The 22,834-nt window shown below is 39.6% G+C and overlaps 1 protein-coding gene across 1 annotated transcript in view; it reads right to left on the bottom strand.

Annotated features, from left to right (window-relative positions):
• The window catches only part of opcml (opioid binding protein/cell adhesion molecule-like), a 163,388-nt gene extending 141,088 nt beyond the window's left edge, over positions 1-22,300 (bottom strand). The window contains exon 1 of the mRNA XM_061086092.1: positions 22,143-22,300. Within this exon, the coding sequence (XP_060942075.1) occupies positions 22,143-22,300 (158 nt within the window). The remainder of the gene's footprint in view (positions 1-22,142) is intronic.
• Positions 22,301-22,834: the final 534 nt, after the last annotated feature.

The raw sequence follows: 22,834 nt of genomic DNA, 5'->3' as shown, positions 1-22,834 counted from the left end.
TGTTCCGGAGCTAATTTTATCAGATGTACAACCATGGTCAGGAAGAATTCTAGTTTTTTTGCCAAGCAAACGTGCCACCCGTGAGGCAGACAAATGAGTGCAATACACTTTGTGGAGAACAACATCATTGACCCCATACTCCCTCACAGCTATAGATTTTCCCTCCAATGTGAGTTCCATATCCACGGGGGCACACAGGCTGAGTCAATGATTTATTTAAGCACTTGTGTTCCTGTTAAGGTATTAATCTGTTGGGGCACCTTGCCAGAGTATTTCATATGTCAGAAATTTACCATATGTGTGCCTTCTTCCAAAATTGATACATTATCTAACATTTATAACATCCAGCACTACTCCATCTTTCCGGTGTGGTTACTGTGTACAGAGACAAAACAAATTCTGGAAAAAAACTTGCTCCTTCCCTGTTTGTGTGCTCCTCCACTATGTCTTTGGAATGGATTTCTGGGAGACAGGAAGACCATCAGGTGAAGAAATAAAACTCAGAAGCCACACGGTGTAATATGAAGGCAGCACACAGAGGGGCTGGCTCCAGCAATGCTTCAGGCTGACACACACAAGCAGAAGATGGCTACTTAAAAGTTCAGCTCTGTGGCAATTTACAAAAGAATGATGTTGTGCTGCTTGGTTATGAAGTTGCTCATTGCGGGTTCTCAACCTCAATACAACTGAAAACTGTTACATTTACAGTTTGTTTTAGCCTGTTTTAGTTGAGGCTATGTTTACTGTAATAATTGATACATACAGTGTATCTGATGGATCTGATCAGAGTAAATGTGGATAATGCAACATCACTGGGTTTAGAAATGATCGCTGTTTGATGGTGTTATCATTGGCATATGCGCCTGAACCAAGGAACAAGTGATGCAAGGAACAACAGTTGTAGATTGCTTCATTATGTAAAAACTATTGTTATCATCACACAGTCTCTGCAATCAGGTGATATAGTTTACCAGCATGTATCAACAACAAAAAATCGGTGGTATACATTTTTTGGATCCTCCTATGTGTTGGTTCTGTCCTACCCATCCCCAGCCAGGAAGCTTTTCTGCTGAATAAATTTATTCAAACTTTGTTTTAGTTTAGTATTAAATTCAGAATCTGGATGAAGTTATTGTTAAAAACACATCTACACAGCTAATTTTTTCCCGCTGCTCTGCACTGTGCTAATATTATGATGACTGCTCGCTCATATTCTCAAATGAGAGGTGCAGGTTTTCTTCAGTGACGTCTTGTCCTCAGCTAAAAGAGCTTATTTTTTTTACTTGAGGAGCAAACATCACCTTCTAGGCTGTGAATTAAAACGGTATTTGATAACAAGATAATAAAGGTTAAAACAGAGTATTGGTGCCAGGTTAAATATAAAACAACAATGAGATACTGAGAATTAAGTTGTGATATTGCAAGAATAAAATCATAATTTAAGGCTATGTGTCATTAGAGAGAATATCATAAGCTCAGTCTGTTGCCTCATCACCACAAGTGCAGGTCTTATTTACTTAGTCCAACAGGTGAGGTGGTGTTGAAATGCAATCAACTTTTAAACTTAAATTTGAAATATTATTGTCTGGTGGAGGACCTCTTAACCTTCTGCCAATTATGTATTTTCCCCTTTTAACACATACCTAGGTGCCCATGGCCATGAGCTCAGGTTACTTGTGACGGGAACAAATACAATTGTTCAAGAAATGAAACAAAGGTCCTGAAATGCACTGATTCATAAAGAATTGCGCATGATGGAGAACAAAGACCACGGTAACCTTACTTTCCCCCTGCATCACTTTATATCCACTTTTGGATGAGAGGAGGATCCAATCCCAGCTGACATTGCAGGAGAGGCTGGGTACACTCTGCATAGGTCACCAGTCCATCACAGCTCAAACAACCATTCACATTCCCACCCACAGGCAATTAAGAGTCGCCAATTAACCTGACCTGCATGTCTTTGCACTGTGGGAGGCAGCTGTAGTGTCCAGAGAAAACCAACACAGGGAGGATATGCAAACTATTACAGCTCTATTCATATACATATATATATATATATATATATATATATATATATATATATATATATATATATAAATATATGCAAAATGTAGGCGCCCAGGATTTTGGAAAATGTTGACAGAGCAGATTAACAGCCCTCAGTAGCTGGGAAATGCTTTTCATTCTACGCAGCTCAATGTCTGTCTCAGAGAAAAATTGTGATTTTCTATGAGCATGACCTGCAAAGCAGCAACAGCTTACAATTATAAAGGGACATTGCCAGGCTTCTATGTAACCCATGTGGTGAACCTGTAGACCTTTCACCAGTGTCTTCCACCTGTCTTCCTTTTTTTGGCAGCATCTATTCTGGTTTCTGACATGGATCTGTCAGTAGGAAAGAAGTAAACTAAGCTCAGTAGCACAAAAATCAGAAAAACTCTAAACACTACACTGCATATACAGTTTATACAGTATATACAAAATATATCTTTAATCTTTCTGAAGAAGAAACAGTGATATATGCTACATTGCTTCTTTTATTGGAAAAATGTCTGTATTTATATAGAGCTTTTCTAGTCTAGATTACCACTCAAAGCACTTTACACATAAATTTAACCATTCACACACATTCATACAGTGCATGGGCAGCCGTCTCTCTAGGAGAACCGCATATCTGTAAGGGGGTTCAGTATCTTGCCAAAGGGCACCTCAGCATGTAGGATGGAAAAGACTGGGGTTGAGCCGCCAACCTTCTGCTTAGAGGATGACTCACGACCCTGAGACACTTTCTTTTTATAGCTACTGCATGTAATGTGTCTCAAATGCATATCTACATGTACTGAAACTGTACTGGACCATAACCCACAGGACAATGCATGACAGTGTGTACTGGTCAGTTCCAAGCCCTGTAATTAAACCTTTACGTCCATGATAGCTTTGACCCCCACAGAGGCCAGTTCTGCCATCTTCACTTGATGGCTTTAAATTTAGTGCAGTGTCAAGAGGTTCACTGTCAACAGTCTGCTTTTCACAGTTCTCATTATTGTCAATGCCAACTAAGGGACACCGGACAGTCGGTGGAAGGTTAAATGTCCGCAGCCTCAATATTCATCCCCTGAAGGCCTGATGTTGAGATTGGACTCATCCTGTACTAGTGGCCAGCAAAAGTTTTGTAAAATCGAGGAGAGTGTCACCATTTACCTGCTGCTACAGAAATTTCACGCAGTTTCATTTTGAATGTTCGACACAACACTGTCGGAGATCAATGAGCAATGTGTCGTAATAATCCCTCCCAGGTGAGTGTACTATTAGAGGCACACGCATTGTTTTTTCTCCTTAAAGGAAAAAAATGATTGTAATACAATAATAACATTGAAGTAACGCTATTTTTTTTGAAGGCCCATTAAGCACTGGACAGACTGGCCTAGTTATTAGATGACAAGCCAGGTTCAAAGCAGGGCTTGCTCAGTTTCTATAAACATTCACAGATGAAGATGTGTGTTTGATTCATCCTCGTCTCTTTAAACATGAAGAGAAGGGCACTTTCCTCAGGTGACGTGACAGATGGAAACTGCTAATTACTGCACTTTCATCTGATTCTTCACTGCGAGATTTCAAAACTGATATTAACTGCATGCAAAATTTGTCAAGCAAGCAAATACTATGCATATGCTCATACTATGGTTCAGTTAAACAAAGTGGATGACTGTTTTCAGTACAATGGAGATGATGAGATTTGAGTCACACAGAAAACTTCACTGTGGATTTGCTGCACAGGTAGTGATATTTCCAGAGTAAAGGTGATTTACTTTTGATATATTTGACCTCTGAGACACTAAAACTGTATCTCCTGTTTTGAAATTATAAATATTTCATTGACTGCAAACAAATAACAAATTTAATAAACCAGGAAAAATATGGCATTAAATAGGGTGCCAAAGACTCCCTGCGTGAAGACTTGAAGTGACTGCATCACATTGGCAGAGCATGATATTGATTGGCCAGTTACCAACACAGGCAGCATGGTGGCTTAGTTGTTATCACGGAGACCTAGGAGCAAATAAGAATTTGGTTTTGTATCTGACAAAAAGCATGAGTGTTTTCTCCAAGCAAACCAGAGGTTGTTTGATTGTTGTTGATGTATTCACATGATCATTGGAAGAAATGAAATATGCCTCAAAGCGTCACTGATCATCCATGTTGCAATTCAATTGGAATGTGAGTAAACGTGCTGTTCACTGTGATGATCAAAACAAGAATAACGACTACGAGGACCTTCATTTTCACACTGTGCTGCGACAAATTGATAGCTCAACATGCGCTATCAGTGTGAGCGTTTTTCCAGCTGTTCTGTGGACACTAATACATGGGGATAAAATCAAATGGCTTCTTCAGAGTTAACAACTTGACACCTGATATCTATGATGCTGACATTTTGGCCTTCTGACAAATGATTCAAACCAACATTTCCAAGGTGCAGCCGTAGCTATTAAGGTGTCTCACAATGTTAATATTACTGGCACTGTTTGAATTTTGAAATCTATCCCGTAGAGTCAAAGAACACAACGTTCTTTTTTTTTTCATTGTCAGTTACAATAAATCAAAACATAAAACCTTACACTATGAAACAGTAATAAGCCTATTTACTTCCTCTAACTAAACTTGGTTTAGCAAAGTATGCAAACACATTAAGCTACATGCAAGGAGATGCAAATTGATGCCCAAGGCCTAGCTTTCAGAAGAAAACTGGTTTATGTAAATTCAGAAGTGATCACCTGTGACTTGGCTTAGACTTGGTCTATATTACAGGAAAGGAAAACAGAGCCTGAATATACAGTCCACTTGCTGTTTGACAAGTCTGCGGACAAAGCCAGACGTGTACGCATGGAAAAGATGTCTTGCAAGATAAAACAAGAAAACAGGAATCTCTGAAATTAGACTGAAGCTTTACCTTGAACTAATTATCGTCTGGGTCAGCTGTTCCATGTTGGAAACAGTAGATCACTTCAACCCTTGATTGTCTGGGCCAGAATCTAATTTGTATTTTCCCCACTTCCTCACCTGTCAATTACAATTTGCAAACTAATACTAAAATATTCCCTGCAAATTGTGCTCAGATTTTGTTGCTGAGAATCATCTGTCACCTGCCACGGCTATTCAGATTTTCTTCTCCCCATTTATCATGCGAATGAAAAACTAATTTGGAATAAAGTGAGACATTGGCATGAGTCTATGCATTTATTGGGTCACACTCACAACGAGTCCTAATAGAGGCATCTCTCCTCCTTATACACACACACACACACACACACACACACACACACACACACACACACACACACACACACACACACACACACACACACACACACACACACACACACACACACACACACACACACACACACACAAAAAGGTATTCTTATCTTCTTGTTTTCCTCTGCAGGGCTTTTGGTCAGTGATCCTGACAGTGGCCCCAAATACTATGAAGTTTGAACATCTCTGCTCTTCACACTTCATTGATTTGAAGGTTAGGCGCCTGTGCTTGTTGTCAAGTGCGTTAGCTTGAGCCATTCACTACTTGGTGGAGCCAACATAGCCCTGAGTCTGAATGCGTATATTCTTGACAGAATCAGCAGGCTGCCCTCTCTGTGCCTTTTTTAGATCTTTCATCTCTGTTGAGTTTGACAAACGACCTCCAACTTTTTCTACGGCAACATTTTGCATTTTGTTTGTTTGTTTGTTTAGTCTTGAGGAAGTGAAGAGTTTTTGTCACTCTCAGTATCAGAGATGTGTGCTCCAGCAAGAAGTAGCCTGAAAGAACCAGTGAAAAGTCGACTCTGGGTTTGTTTGGAGGCTTTGTTAGAAAACCCTGCTGGGAAGGCGAAAAGGATAACACAAGGGAGGTTACAAGACTATAGAATCAAGGTATTGTTTACCTGACTGAAACAAGCAATTAAAGAGTGTGTCCATCAACAGAGAAAGATCCCCTCCTGCGCAACCTCGGACAGCCCCTACAAGGAGGCTGATTTTCACTCTGAGTTCCGAGACGACTCATGTTATGAGCCAAGGTGAATCTGACTGCAAAACCTGGAGCTGAAAATACTGATTAAAATGATGCACAAAGAAAAGGTAATAAAAGGCTAGACAGACAGAAATAGGCAGTACTGAACAGTGTGGGGTATTTCACTGAAAAAGATCAGGCATCTGGGCTGCTCCAAGTAGACATGTGTTTCTTTGGAATTTCTAATTTCATTTTAAACCACAAAGTGTGTATATTATATATCCACGGCAAGCAGAACAAAGACGGCACTGTCAGCCTGTGCTGTTCATTGGAGGTATATATATATAAACACACGTATCTACATGTGAAGGTCAAAAGTTAAAATACATGGATGCTGTCAGTTGTGTCTAAAAATATATTGTGTAGATTCATGAAGACAGTATCTAACGACCACCACCTGCAACATGAAACCTAAAAGAGCAAGAAGTTATAATCTTATAATGGACATCATAGATATATAAAACTTTTTTTCCCCCCTTTCTGGGATTCTAGACACTGAGTATCTTTTTTAATAAATGCTTGATCAATGTAACCTTTCTGCTTTTATCACATCGGGGTAAAAAGTGTGCTTTTTATAGCTTGTCTTTAACCCTCAACTTCATATTTTCTAGCACTTTTTACCAAGTGATCATTATAGTCTATATCTTCCTTATGGCTCATTGCACTTCGAGCCGAACATTAGACTTTGGTCTGACAGTAAGAGAGTGAACGTTAAAGGTTATATAGTAGCCTACGTGGAGAAATTAATTAGATCCTGTCAGGCTATTATTTAGAGCAGGTAATTGCCCTCCCACACGCTGGGAAAGTGCAAAAGACGAATCACTTTGAAATGCGTCAGAACATGTCGATAGGCAAATAGTGACAGAAAAAAGGATAATAACTGTGTCTGCATCCTGGTCAAAAGTGGCTCAATTTGAGGCCTGGCACCTTCTCAGTGACCACTGCTCACCAATCGTCAGCTTTCATTTTTCTGAGCAAAAAGGTACTTTAAAAAAGGATAACAGCATCAGTTGTCTATATTTGTTAAACTCAAATTTTGTCAAACAATACATTTAGGTAACCTTCAAATATATCCATTGGTACCTTTATCTGACCTTGAAACACAAAAAAGATTCTGTTGTGTGCAGCAATGCGACAATGTTGACTAATTATTATGAGATGATGAGAAAGAGGCTTGCACATATCATTATATAGTCTATATTTTATTTAAGGCATTTCAACCTAACACCATCCCAGTCTGTATCCAGTTCTTTAATAAATAATAATAAATCAATAAATAACAGAATATCTTGTAAAGGCACTCCTCGTCGATTTTGAACCAGTGATTAATCATCCCAACTGTTGTAGCGAACCACATGCCTCCACTTACTCTAACGAAAGTCTAGTTGCTATTGATTAGGTCTCCAAGAAATCCAATGACAGGAATCCAACATATGTGAGTCAGATGCAAGCCGGACCAGATCAATTATACATCGTCTTCTCTCTTCAGGTGTGTGGAGTGAGTTCTGCAGCTTCTCACACATACAACATATTGAGTTAACACACAGTGGAGCCTGTAACAACCGCCCAGAAGGCAATGTCGTAACTTCTATCCCTTCTAATGTGAAGCACCAATTAATAATATAGTGACAATTAAATGCTTTCACTTTTATTAAAGGAACACATGTAGTCAAATACCCTGATGCATCCGTGTTAACATGTATATACTGTATAGCAGAGTAGTCGATTAGTCCAGCTAGAGAAAATTTCCTCCAGCAAAGGTCTGGAACATCCTTACACTCCGTGTGCAGTCGACAACTGACTGACATATATAATGCAAATATATAATGCAATTATATTTGAACAATGGTTATTGTCAGTCACATTTATCTGGAGGAATTATAAATATATACTTGAATATAGCCTATACATTTTTTCATCATATCAAGTTTGAATGAAAATGTTAATACATATATTCAAAAACAATGTTTTTTTTAGAATTGGGTATTTTTTTTAAAAATGCTTAAATAAATGAAAAGTGCAAAATCAAGTGTCCCCTTTTCTTCTTTCAGTGAGGTAATTTTAACAGTTTCATCCACTTTTCAAACAATTTAAACACATCTTAACAACTGAACACCTTTAACACCTGCTTTTCTCCTGCTCTCACCACCATTTTTCTGGTTCACTGAGAAGTGAGCTGTAGCTTGTCCTGCCAGGATTTTAAATCTAGGTTGGAACGCTGTAGTGTTTGCTGCTTTTAACAATACTTTTTTTTTAACAAGATTGGTTGTAATCCAGGCTTTTTTCAGTGTAAAAATGTCGTTTCTAATTCGCTTCAATCTGTATTTTTGCATATTTCCTATATTCCGTGAATTTTGTATTATTGCATGTAATTCACTTTATTATGTTTGTTTTGAAATTTTTTCAAAACAGATTAAAAGCTTTAACAAAAGTGACTAAATTATGAAGGCTCTGCAAATGTTAAATGTTATTGACAATGAACTTGCAGTATTATAAAAAAAAAGAATGAATACTTAAAACAAAAATAATTACACAAGAGGAAAACATGTGAAGTATTTTCCCACACAAAAGAACTGCAGTGAGCAGCTCTGAGGAGCTGCAGTCAGTTTGAATCTGCAGGAATTCTACATACTATATGTAACAAGTTGAACACACTTTACATTCAGGTCCAGATGAAATTATTCTAGACTGATGCATGAAATCGTTTTCAGAAACGTGACACAATACAACAGTTTCCCTAAAACAATGGTCTCTACAGATCTTCGGAGTTTACAGGTAATGGCGCCACATTTACAGCCTTACTATATCTTAAACAATAACAGATCAATAGGTTAATACTGAGAAGCCCTTTGAAAAGACATTTAATTTGTTTATTTATTTTTAAACTGGTAACAGCAGTTAGTTAAGTCACCGGAGCTTTGTACTGCTCGCTAGAATCTTCAGTTTGTTTTTCAGAGTGTGAAATAATTTCCCTGTGTAAGAGTCAAAGGAAGTTGTCTATCTGAATAGAGATGATGATGAGTACAGAGGAAAAAGCTCATAGCTGCTATTATTAAGGGACCATATTCTTCCGAAAAGAAAGATGGAGAGAAAAAAAAGTGTTGTTCAGATGGACCATTTCTGATAAACATTAAAAGCCTTCTGCTAAATTGGCTTTATTGATTTTCCAATAAAGCCAATTTAGTATATGTCTGAAATGTTTTACAATAGCATTTTGTTTGCTTCTCCACTTATTATCTATCACTCCAGAGGATTTATATTCGTGAAAAGGTGTCAGTATACTCCACAGGTTGGAAAAGTGCCCACCAATCTAGACAGCAGCAAAGTGTCAGCATGGTTGATTTAACAGCTAAATCTTAAAAAGACTATTTACCTCAGAACCAACCAAGCACAATTATTGTAGATGTATGCTGCTTATGTAGCATATTGATTTATGTTAAGGCCTGATCATTTTTACTTGTGCTCTATGAAAATGGGAAAATATTTTAACTTGTCAGAGTGACTGCTTCAATTATATTTTCTTCGCTCGGAATTCCATCAATCTTTCCTCACATAGGTGTTTTTGAAACGATAGAAAAATCCTTGTACAAGATCGAATGTAGTACAACAGCTCATATAAAAGATCTAGAGCACTCTTACCCCTAACAATCACCAACAACGTACCCTTACCGAGGAAGTGAACTCCAGACTGCTCCATCGGAGCTGCTGAGCAGCCAACAGCAGAAGACTGCAACTGCACAAGACAAATGTGTCTAATTGTGCATCTATGAAGCAGGGTGTTAACTAGAGTGTGTGTGTTTTTAAAAAGTTTAAGCATTCTTTTGGTTTTCCTTTATTAAGGCAAAACAAATACATAATATTCATAAGAATGGAGTCAACTGCCTGAGAGTACATTATCGTTTTTATATTAAGCAAACTGTTTTAAAATGTGCTTTAAAATGAAAAAACACACTAAATTATGAAGAATTTCAACACAGAACTAAATCCCATTTACTAAGAATATTTCATGTTTCATAATTGCACAAATTTACGAACATGAATTTGATTCCCAAATGTGATTAACTGTGGAGAAAGGAGGGGATCAATATGAAGCAAATCAATTTATTGCAGCGAGAGGTTTCAGCCACTTATTTGTCTAATGTGCTATGACATTCTTCCCAGATGACTCCTCGTCAGGTTTATCCATATTAATGAGCACCATCAACTGGCAGACTGAGACGAATTCCCTCCCTCCTTCCTTGTCCTCAGACATTGAAATGTGTTTGCAATAATAAATCAAGGGCAATTATGGATTTTAACGTGCTTGAACCAGCCCCATCAAAACTGTGTACATTAAAAATGTGGATATCAATCAGAAAAGCCAAGAGCGGGGTGCAAAGTTACACAGTGAAAATGTATTTCCAGAGATGGATCCTCTCACTTTGCCTGGTGCCTCTATTTGATTGGACCTTAAAGTCAAAGTGTCTTTTACAAGTTGCATGCTAACCCCTTATTGCCTGAATTAATTTCCAATTATATAAAAAAAATATTATTTGTGTTTTTGGCTGTCATAGAGACGCTAAATTAAGTGGAGATTGTTAATTTCAATATAGCATATACAATAGATATAAATTTAGGTATGAGGCAAATAAGCGACATTAGGCATAATGTCGCTAACAAATGTTCCAGTCTCTGTTATGTATATTATATTGATGCTGCTTTTGCTTGAAATTGAATAACATGTTTCTGTACAATCATTGCTGTTCCATCATATAACCCTAACCCTCGCTTCCCGTAGAACGTTGATGCGTCCATTTAGTTCTGCCGACAATAAAGGGCAGAAATTGCATTTATATCCTAGCATTATATTTGTATTCTGTTTTGCACATAATTCAATGTTGCACACTTACTCTGCACAAACAGTTGTACATAGTCTGTATATCTGCAAAGTTATATTTATTTTGGTTTGATAAGGACAATGCACAGCTCCTTAGCAGTACCAGAGTAAGCTATAATCCAATTTTCATCTGTAGTCCCTGGGTATTATACATTATTATATATATTATATATATTCGATGAACCAAACATCAGATTTACAATCATATAAGGATACTTATACTTATATTATTCCAAAAATGTGAAGTATATGTACGGGAATTCGATTTTATACGATATTTCACCTAAATAAAAAAAAGTCTATTTTTAGCCCCAAGTGCCTGATTTAGCGAATTCGCTACAAATCAAAATCTGCTAATTACATCATCAATTTTCATAACATGAGGTCTATTTCAATATATATTAGCATAAGAAGCAACCAATGAGCTGGTATGTATTTTTTATTTTAGCAAAACTTCAAATTTGCTCAAATCCCCACATGTAGCAGGCTAAATCTACACAGTCTCCGGAGCTGCACTTCCGGTTTCCTCCACCGAATGTATTATCCACTCCGACCACTAGAGAGCGGCAGAGTACTTCCAATACCTTCCTAGGTATGTGTAGTATCTGCACCATCAGGCATTAGTGGGATACAATCATCACCTCGGCGGTACTCAGACTGGAAGGGGTTTGAGGCGAATTCGCAACATACGTCCACAAGGGGCTAACAAAAAATGTATAGTTTCCATTTTGGCTATCAATATCATGTTGGAAAGATGAAAGGGACAATTTCATTGGTCCCATTCATAGGGCAGATGGGTCACCAAAAATGGATTCCAATCAGAAAACACGAGTTGCTAATCTTAAAGTAATCACTGCAACACACTGTCTGGTACATGACAGACATGCTCACGAGAAGCCTGTCAATGTGATGAGCTGAAGGCCAGCAGCCAAGTCCCATTAATGGACATATTTACCACCTTCTGCTCCTAAGTGACTACTGTTGCTGCTTGATTTATGTAGAAATTTGTCTGTCAGGATTAGATAGGTCTCATCGCTGTGTCGCCTTTATAGAGCATTTTGTACATGGTAAGAGAAAAATAATATTACGTCAGCCCTATCCTCGATTCTAAGTATAGCTCAGCTGCACTACCCTTGAGGCGGCATTGGCCGGGAATCAGAATCAATGGGAGGCACTTTTCCCTGCCATATTCCTCTATTAGTGGGAATCTGTTTCTTTCGAGGACCAACGTTTGGGATCCACTACCTGAGGAGAGGCAGGAGAAGTAGGCATGATACGTCTGCTCGTGGGAGGCTGGTACTTTGTGTTGACAGATGGTCGGAGACATCTCATTTCGGGAATGAGGGAAATCTCAAGTGACACAGACGAAGAGCATTCAAGATTTCTAGAAATGCGCGAATGCTCACCAACAGTGCATCACCTCATATGGCAGCACTTAAATGTGAAAGCCTGCAGTCAGGAAACTCCCTCGCTGCCAAGGTTCGGCAACAAGTAACGGTGTCCTGAACTGTAATACTCTGGTGAGGACAGTTATTTTCTCTATTTTGGTTTCATCTTTTGCCACAAATATGATGTGCCGTGACTTCTCTGACCTGAGAGTTTCGAGCCATGCTGCAGACAGACTAAATATGCTGCAGACAGACTTAGCAGGCAAAGACAGTGTGCTTCCACAATATATACAACCTTCTTACAAGTACCTCAATAACCTCTGGGAGAATGTCCTACTTTTTCAGGACCTGATTCTTAAAACAGAAAGAACTATGGCAGCAAATGGACAAATAACAGCCGTTGCTAAAGGAAACAAGTGCCCATAAGCCCCTAAAGCCCCCCGCCATAATCACCATGATATATTAAACATAACCATTTATGCTAGGGAGGTCAGTAATTAAGCTAAGTTTGTCATTAATTAACAGATCTCTGCATACTTATCTTCACATAACACATCGGAAATATTGAAATTAACTTCCAGTCTTACAGCCTAAAGGATTTAAGAAAATGACTTTTCACTAATTATTTTGCAAATATATTCAGCTCAGTGCTCTAAAGTCTAACCAGACCCGCAACCAGATGTTTCTGTGGAGAATACAGTAGTTATTGATAACCAAGCAGGGAGGTTCTACCATAAGGAGACAAACGTCTGCCATGCTGTAATTTAACTGAAGCAGTTAACAGTTTAGCTAATAGCTATTTTGTCTATTTCATTTTTATCAAAATGATCTGGCAGTGATTCCGACCCACTGTTTGACCCAGTTGCCAACCACTGCTGTGATGGTGGTTTGTTTACTGTATCACATGTACATATTGCACCAAATTTGACACTGCACTTCCCTGGGCCTCTAAGAATACATGTGTGAAGCTGATAAGATCAACGTTTTTCCACATACATACCAACAGAAAGACAGGGAGGTGTTTGTGGAATTAGAATGTAGATTAGGTTAGTATTAAAATCAAATATTTCAATGAGAACAACAGACAGCCACTTCACCAGAATATCACATACTATTCCCAATATTCACTGTACACCACTTGGGCTTGACCTTAACAGACTTGGTCCTTCTTGGTCAGTACTGAAGTCATACCTACAGTATGAATGACTTAACAGTCTTTAGGGAAACTTAAGGGCTACTTTTTCAACCACTGCTGAATATAAGTGTTGAGTTAGATCAGTATGAGGGATGGGGATGTTCTAAAAAAGGTGAAGGAGAAAAGTAGGTAGTGGAGTGAGAGCAGTGGAGCGTAAATTGCTTGGCAGAATGTCGCATGAATGGAAGGCGTTGCTGATGAGTATTGATGATATCAGAAAAGTGCAGCCAAACATGCACAGATAGGGGACAGTAAAGACAGGCTGTAATGGATGTGGCAGGCTCTCAGAAGTGGATGATCTGGTAGGCCTGCAACAGGGCGCAGGTTTCTGGATATTAAAAATTAATGACTATCTCAGTGATTTACGACAACACAAAGATGAGGAAAAAAAGCCTGCGGAAGATGGATGTCTGGGGATTGCAAGAAAACTGCTGGACCACTGGAGAAAGGTGAATGAGAACCACAGCCTCATTCTCAGGTGTATATCCACTGAGTGTTCAACAGTACAATATTGTGTGAAAGTCATTTGAACACACTGTGATCGTTAGGCTGGACAGTCGTAAGCACCGCTTAGAACGCTTGAACTTAATAGCCTGACTGATGCATAACCCTCATTTCAGTCTTATATAGCATTTAACCACTGCACTCAATGCCATGGTGCTTAGATTATTGGAAAAAAGTCTTTCATTTTCCCCACTTAGCTGAATATACTGATCTGTACTCATTCTACAATCTGTAGAGCTGAAAGGCATCAATACAGTTTGATAGAAATTACACAACTTTAAATTAGAATATGATAACATAAGTAATTTCATGGTTAGATCATAATTTGTTTCAATCAGACTGCCCCATTTTTTTGTAACTGCTAAAAGTATTTCTACTTTTTCTGTAAAGGAACTCATTGTATATTATTCTATACATTATCCTCCCTTTAGGCTTCCCTTTGTGGGTTGCCCTCGTCTGCCCATGAGCCAGATATCATTTTAAAGCTGTAACTCACAGAGTTTCACGCAGAGTTTCGGGGTCAAAGTCAGAGGCACAATTAAACAGAGAGACAGGAGCTGGTTAGCTGCAACTTGCAGTGATTATCAAGTGATTCAAAAAAGGAAAAGATGCAAAGAAATAGAAAATACAATTGTTTCCCTTATGTATGTTAGGCTGTAGAGATTAAGGCAATGTAGTTTGCAACATGAAGAGAAAAAATTCACCCAACTTCAAGTAATTCTTCACAATTGAACTGATGTTTCTCTTCACTGTTGCAAGGAAGTCATGCCCGTTTGAAGCCTACCGCTCAAAACTATGAATCTCTCCAGTCTAGATGCACAGACCTGTGGAAGCCCGTTCAGTGAAAGCAGTAGCTTGTTTTGCTCTGAATTATTGAATGTGGTTTATTTCTTTTAGAACCTTCATCTGAGAAAAAAAAGGCTCTGGCGTTGTGGGAAGGCTATGATTTGAAAAAAAAGAATATCTGGGTTTTTGGGTATTTTCGTCTCATATTTCTTGCTTCAGGCTGATAGCTATAAGTTATACAGAGGAGAAATAGATGTGTGCACACAGCAGGGGATCCCCTGCTGGATTCACCCCAAGTTGGGGACGTTAATGACACTTCTAAAATTCGACAGACGCAAAAAAAGAATAAAAAGCAAACTAAAAGAAAACAAATATCTCCTTGTGAAAAAGCGGTGACACCAACGTAGAAGACACCGATATCGGGAAAGTTTGTGGTGACAAGAGGCGATGACAGTGTAGGGGTGTTGTAAACATGATCACGTGATCGCGGCAGCAGAGTTAGGTCAATGAAAAAAACTCCTGTTGTGTTGTTCATGTGTGAAAGGCAAACTTTGGGTAAACTGCAGCCAATTCTCCGGAATTTAACTGTGGGTCATGTCTGGAAACCTTTTGGTACCTTAATATAAATATTCTTTACACATGCATATCTGAGATAATCAAAGTGGTGGAAAAGTCAAACTACAAGAATTAAAGCAGAAATTAATATTTTATTTCAGTCATGCGGACAGAAGTCCATCTTATGAGAAGCCCTGAGGTAGTTATGATGGACAACCGTGAAAGTCACTGCATTTTCATGTGGAAGCAGACAAATCACTAGACTATCACTGACTTTTACACATTTTACAACAATGAGCACTATTCTACAACCCACTTTTTGTCTTTCTTAGGTTGGACGCTATTCATAAAATCAGTTTCATGATTCAATATCTAGACAATAATTATCACCAAGCTTGTAAATGGACTATTACTGCCGGTTGTTATTGTACAAAGAACAGGCATATATTTCTTGTCCAAAACTGAACTGATTTCCGCTTCCTAAAGACTCCCCGTGGTGCAGGCGGCATTTTCATATACAAGAGAGATAAAACTAGATTGTTTTCCTCTTCAGTTACAAAGGTAATATTCTTACCATTGGACAATGTTTAGTGGATGTGTCAGGCTCAATCCCCTACCCAGAAGGTAGGCTGCTCGATCCCTAACCCTGGGTTGGCTATGCTGGCATTGTATGATTGATGTACGATAGAGAAAGGGCTGCACATAGATGCACTGCAATTTGTGTGTGAATGGGTTAATGTCCATATTGTACTGTGAGTGTTCATAAAGACAGTATATAAACACTGACCTTTTATTTATATGTAACTGCAGTAATATTACTATACAATGAAGATGGTCACATGTATAGTTATAAAGCAGAGGGGGCAAATCTGCCAAATATTTTCAATTAAGGAATGTTATTCTATGAAATGTTTATAGATTACTAATAAGAGATGGAAGTCATCCTTCAAAAATTCCCGGGAGCGCAGGTTTTTCAAATGAGCACCCTCATATCGGAGAATGATGCAAGGAATTTCAAAAATACATACTGAATTTTTGTAAATTTGGACTAGTCCAGTAACATTTAGAATCACTGTAACCTGTTCCATCTTTACTCTGCTGTGAAACTGGCTGAAGGAGAAGCTGCTGACCCTGAATTTGATGCTTCAGCGTCTGTCTTCCTCAAATCAGTCGACACAGAGCCGGTTGATAACATGATGACAACCAACTCAATCACTACTTGCATACCCTCCTGATTGGAAAGAGTTGTAATTGTACTGCAGACATTTCAACTCACTCCCTTCTGGTGGGACTGCACCTTTTCCTTGTCATGCAAGCCGTCAATTACCATTCGGCCGTCCATGCTTTGGTTCACAAGGCTAAGACATCACCTCAGCTGCTAATTTGTCGACCTGGGAGACCAGGGCCACAGGGTGCAAAATAATATGGAGCCTGTCAGTTACATAACAGCCAGGTCAGTGGTACCAGGGGAAAGGAGCAGCCCTCAGTTGATGCTGACCTCTCCAAAAACACATCACTGAGTACTACTCCTTATTAGCTGGGTGTCTAAGCAAACGTTTCACTAATTTAAACCAAATTTTCAAAAAAATCTGAATAAGTATATAGAATAATTTACCCCCATTTCAATCCACTACTGTTATGCAAAGAGTTACTATGAGTTGGTTCATCAAGATAAGCAGTAGGAGGTGCTAATTCAGTCCCATGTCATTAGGCTACAGCAGGAGAAGAGAGTGCAATGAGAGGATGTGATTAAAGGAGCACCACTTAAACCCCAAATGTCGGCTGAATGAACGACGAACGTATTAACGTGATGAAAAGCTTGGTGAAAGAGAGCACACAATGTTTGCTTCTTACATTCATTCAAGGGAGGTTGATTCCCCTCATTGGTTCACACATGCCTTTTGCTTTCGTCTGCCATCACTTTTCTATCACTAGGTCTGGTGTCACTGTCCTGGATGCTAGCAGTGGCTTGCTCAGTAAGGAGGGATACAATACACTGCTGGCTGACTGTGGCTGCCAAGCACAGCAGGGCTATTCCCTGCAATCCATTCATGACTTAACTGTCAAACTGTCAGAGCTGCAAGGATAGCAACAGTTAGCACTAAGATACTGTGTTCTCACTGGATGTACAGTAGAGTACAGGTCCAAAGAAAATGATGTTGCTGACAGGCCCAGAGACACAGCATTGTTCTAATACAGACAACTGACCATAATCGTGGGCTGGAAGCCAGCAAGGGTTGCTGTCTTTATTGTTGCACTGGTGACTCCCATTGCTTGTTGCACCTTTCTTGGCAGAGTTGAAAGTTGTAGAGGAGAGCGATAGCAAAGCTCATCACTTGCAGGTGAAAATGTGGTGACACCATGTGTGTCTGCAGCCCTCCACAGGTCAACCAAAGAGTTAGCAGTGTCTAGGACTGCAGTGTGTAACAAACAGGGAACTCCTCAGTGGGAGAAAATCAGTGCAAAATCTGATTCAAATACAATAAATCAATGTTAAAGTGAGAAAAATGTTCGCTGCTCTCAAAAATAATCCTCATCTGACGGCATATGTTTTTTATGAACACATCTCTACACTGAGCATATTTGCACAACCTTGTAAAACCACTAGCCAGTGACTGATTTGTATATGTAATCAAAAATGACTTGCATTTATTCATTTAACAAACAAATTGATTCAAATGAATCAATAAATCAGACTGTTGTGCATTGTAATTAAATTCCCATATAGCTACTTGTGTGTCTCATTTTAAGTGATTCCATGTGACAGTCGATTCGATCAGAATTATAATTTACATTGGTGGAAAACAGTATGACTAATGCTATTGTACATTAATGGATGGTGAGTGAGGGATTCAATCTCCATGTGCTTAAGCTACTAAGCCTTTAAAAAGCATGAACGCCTGCAGTGTTTCTGTGGCTGCTCACAAACATCAGACGTTGTTAATTACACAGTTTTAAACAAGGTTAGTGTACCTGTATATTGATTTATCTCATTTATATAAAACTGGCTAAAGCATCCCTCCACTGCCAGCGCTGCCAACAGGAATGCAGCTTTCTATTGATTGTTAACAGGAATCAACATTCTTTTGCTTCAGACCTGCTAATGATAGTAACAGTATGATGGTATAATATCTCACTCAAGTAACGCAGCGGCACCACTTTACTTAATGCTTAGTGCCACAAGTCATTTAATGAAATTGGCTGCATTGTACCACCATCACCCACAACCTCCCACCTTTCATCTAATTACAATCACTAAGTTATTGCAACTGCAACATTGATGCAATTACTGGCAAATTTCAGCCAATCAAAATCAATCACTGTATTCACAAATAGTCGGAATATGAATCATATCACTAGCTCAAGTTGTATTTATTGATCTATCTGCTCTTCCCAAATGTGTCATCATAACAACAACAGATTCAGGTAAAAAATATGGACTGTATATAAAGCAAATTATTTTACTTAAGAACAAGAGAAATAAAATATTGGTCTGACAGATCTGATAAACTTCCTTTGCAGCAATATGTTTCCATGATTCATGGTCCATGTACACAGGTGAATAATATATTCATATTACAATATATCCGGAAAAGGATAGGCATAGATTTATTGCTCCTCTAACATGTGTCACAGAGGAAATGTATGTATTTTTCATTTCTGAAAAAAAACAAGTAATACTGCAACAAAAGCTTTGGTGAATGATTTTGTTTGAGTCTCTGTTGCCAGTGGCTTTCTTTATGTGAGAATGATAGTTTGTGTTCCCTTCACTGTCTTAATAACACAGCCCTGAAAAAGTAAAATAACACCCCAGGAACTTTGCCAGCATCAGGAAATCACTCAGATGCAACAATTGTTTATCAAAAACATATTGCCAGAATCATATTACTATTGTACTTCCCTTAACCTTGGAGCTTTTAACCCACTACAAGCCAGTGTGAATTGGCTCAAAGCACATGTTTCCATCCTGATCAGAGATAGAAAAGCTTATTGGGCCAGGTTTGAATGAAACGTGTGTATGAATGTCTCTCTTGTTAGGGTAATTACTGTTGACTTGATATAATCTTCTCAGGAGAGTGTTACAAGTGCAGCAATGTGACATGCTGTCTTCCAAATATCAATACTACATGTATTAAAGTAGTTATTCGGCAAAATACTGGTTCCAAACACAAACATTACAATTTGTTGGGGATTTGCAGAAGTACACTGGAAGAAATGTGTTGTATCAGTGCTGCAATTTTACCCATAAAATGTTAAAATAGAAAACATTTTAGGGACTGCCAATGTCTATTCTTCACATTACTTTGATCCAATCAGAGATCAACACCACAGTCATTCTCCTCTCGAGGCTTCCTGCCCCCCCTCCCCCCCCCCCCTTTCCCACCTACCTGAGTCCCTGCCTCACCAGCCTGCTGCCCTGACAAGCCTCTCTTTCTCTCTGTCACGTTGGTGAAGGGGGAGCTGGTGAAGCTGCTCACAAGCAAGGCAGCGGGTCCTCACAGCGTTAGCCTCGGGGTGCAGCTAGCTGTCAAATGTGTGGACATTGCTATCATATACCTGCTACACAGGCCTTTATTCCCACCCGCAGAAGCAAAGAAACAGGATGAAAATGATGTCCTTTGATTTCTCTGGTGCTTTCAATGCCATCCAGCCCCTCCTGCTTTGGGAGAAGCTCAAAGCAATGCAGGTGGATAGCACGGTTTCCTGGATTATGGACTGACTGGCTCACTGATGGGCAGCAGTTCATCTTCCTCCAGGACAGTGTAATGAATATACTGTGAAGCAGGAAAGGAGTGCCTCGAGTGACTTCATTGTCAGCTTTGGAGTTTACTCTCAATACCTCTCCCTTTAAGATTCAACCCTGGGTCATGGCAACTCCACAAATTATTTGATGACTTCTCTATTGTGGGATCATAAGTTAGGGCAAGGAAAGGAGAGTGTGAGGCTGCAGAGGAACCCCTGCCAGCAGCCACAGGCGCAATCATTGGCAGGTCTACATCAGCATGACAGAGGAGCAAGGATTGGATTTCAGACTGTCACCGTCCAGATTGAGCAGAGTAAAATGGTTTCAGTGGATCCATCTGATTATTTAACAAGTTCTACTAATCAGTGGAGACCAGCACTCATTTGTAATGGCTGAGGCAGAATTAACAAACTGGTGAGGGTAGAGCAGCTGCACCGAGCAGAGGAGAGAAGATTAGAGCTGAACGGATCTCCATCTTGGCCAACACGTCCCACTTCCTGTGCTGTGGCCTGGTGCAGCTCCAGCAGCTTGATCACCCTCCTCCTCATCTACACCTGAGGTGCAACAGCAAACTGTTTAGCTGCTCATCTTTGTCAACAGTCATCAGACTGAGATTGTGGGTATTTGGACAAGAATCATTGCACAGGCGGCACACAGCCAGCTGAACTCTACTGCCCTGCTCTGACAGCTTAAGGTACTGAATGCACAGCAGGCACATTCACATTTGAGCTACTGATTAACATGTCTGCTCACGTTGGTATATCATACTGGAGCAAGACTGTCATTCACATCTGTAACATTTTGCTGATTTGTCTAACTTGTTTAATGTGTGCTGAAAATCATGGCTTCACATCTTTATTTGCACTCGTTTTCTCTTCATTTCATGTGTTCTGTCTGTAATGCTTATCTTCTGTGTTTATATATATTTTACCTCACTGATTCTCACCACATGTTTTTCCACAGTGACCTCATTCCAATCATCACTAGTTTCTCTTAACCACAATATAATACAACTTAATGAATAGCTGTAAAGGATTGAAGGCTTCAAACATTCTCCACATGTGTTACATTAAACTGAGATTAATATGAATGTACGTGAAAACAAAGTCCACAGTAAATGTTTGAATACTCCATGCATGTGTGTGTGTGTGTGTGTGTGTGTGTGTGTGTGTGTGTGTGTGTGTGTGTGTGTGTGTGTTTGTGTGTGGGTGTGGGTGTGTGTGGGTGGGTGGGTGTGGGTGGTGCGTGACCCTATCTCACATCATTTCACAGGGATTCTGGGTTCCTAGCACGACACCTGGTCTGTTCTTATGAAATAAGTAAATAAAATAAAGTAAAAACAGAGCGGTTTATAGATGCAACTACACAAAAAATGGAGATAAGGAAAAAAAAGCATTACTGAAGACACAGAAAGAAACTGTGAATACCAAGATTAAACTGGATATGACTGATCATAACAAGCCCTAATAAGGATATCATGGAAACAATAGTGATTAAAAACCCAATAATTATAGCAAACAGTGATTTAAACGATACACACTGCCTGATGTACACCGTACCCAGGCTTCCAAAACATTTCATCCAAGTGTGATGGAGAAAAGTGCAGCCCTGAAAATGAAAGTCATAATTGCATTTGTAGTACACACTCAGATCAATAAGTACACAACTGCTCCTAATGCTGAATTTGAGAATCTCTGCTCTGTGCATCCTCAACAAGACATTAACCAAGGGGATCAATAACATTCAAGGGCAATGAGCAGGGGAGGCTTCACACCGACTTCTGCATGTTAGCCCACAACTTGGAAATGCCACATGCAGAATTAATAATAATCCATCAAAACACACACACACACACACACACACACACACACACATACACATGAATGCATTTTTAAATTGTTTGTTATGACCTTTAGTAACTCTGGAGCGTTACAGTTCATTGGCTTGTGGGGTCGACACTCAGTCAGTGCTCATGGCGCACAGGGGGATATTATCCGTGCTATAATCAAACACACTTGGAGACTTACTTTAAGACGGCGCTGTCCCCCTGTCTGACGGTGATGTTGTCCTTTAATACAGAATCCCCGCTCCTGGCTGGAACTCCTGCAGGTACAAGGAATAACAATTTAAGTCCGAGGACCACAAGGCTTTTTCCGGGCACCGCCAAATGGCCACAAATTCCCATGTTGTTGTTTTTCTGTCAATGCGCAACTTCCAGGAAAACTTGAACCGTCTGATTTCCCCCCTTGTTTTTTTTTGCGCCTTGAGCTGCGCAGCGCAAATCCCACTCCACAAACAAAGATGCGGTGTGTGCGACTGGAACCGCGGTGTGGCTCCAAGTAAACAGGCTTGTTGTGAGATGCAGTCCGTGTGGCTGAATGCGGGGGAGGAGGGGGACGTGTCTTCCGCCCGTCAGCCGCTCGAGGAAACGGAGTTCGGAGGAGAGAGGAGAGAAGCGCCGTGGCTGAGAGAGAAATGCGCACCGTCCCCTGCGCTTCACACGCTCCTCGCAGCGAAATGGATGCTGTGGCACAGATGCTTCAGCCAAGTCTCCCTCTGTCTTTTCCCTTTCTTTCCTCCCGCGGTGTTCTCTTTTTTTTTTTTTTTTTGCCGTGCGCACTTAAAGCAAGAGGTTGAATTTGCCTCAGTATCTTTCCTTTCGCTAAGTAGGCTAGTGTACAGTTCCTGAAGTACTCTCCTCCTCCTCCACTCCTCTCTC

This window comes from Limanda limanda, chromosome 14 (genome assembly GCF_963576545.1).
Source record: "Limanda limanda chromosome 14, fLimLim1.1, whole genome shotgun sequence".
NCBI classification, from domain to species: Eukaryota; Metazoa; Chordata; class Actinopteri; order Pleuronectiformes; family Pleuronectidae; genus Limanda; species Limanda limanda.
Note: the sequence above shows the minus strand (reverse complement) of the source record. Positions and strands in the feature narration are given on the sequence as shown.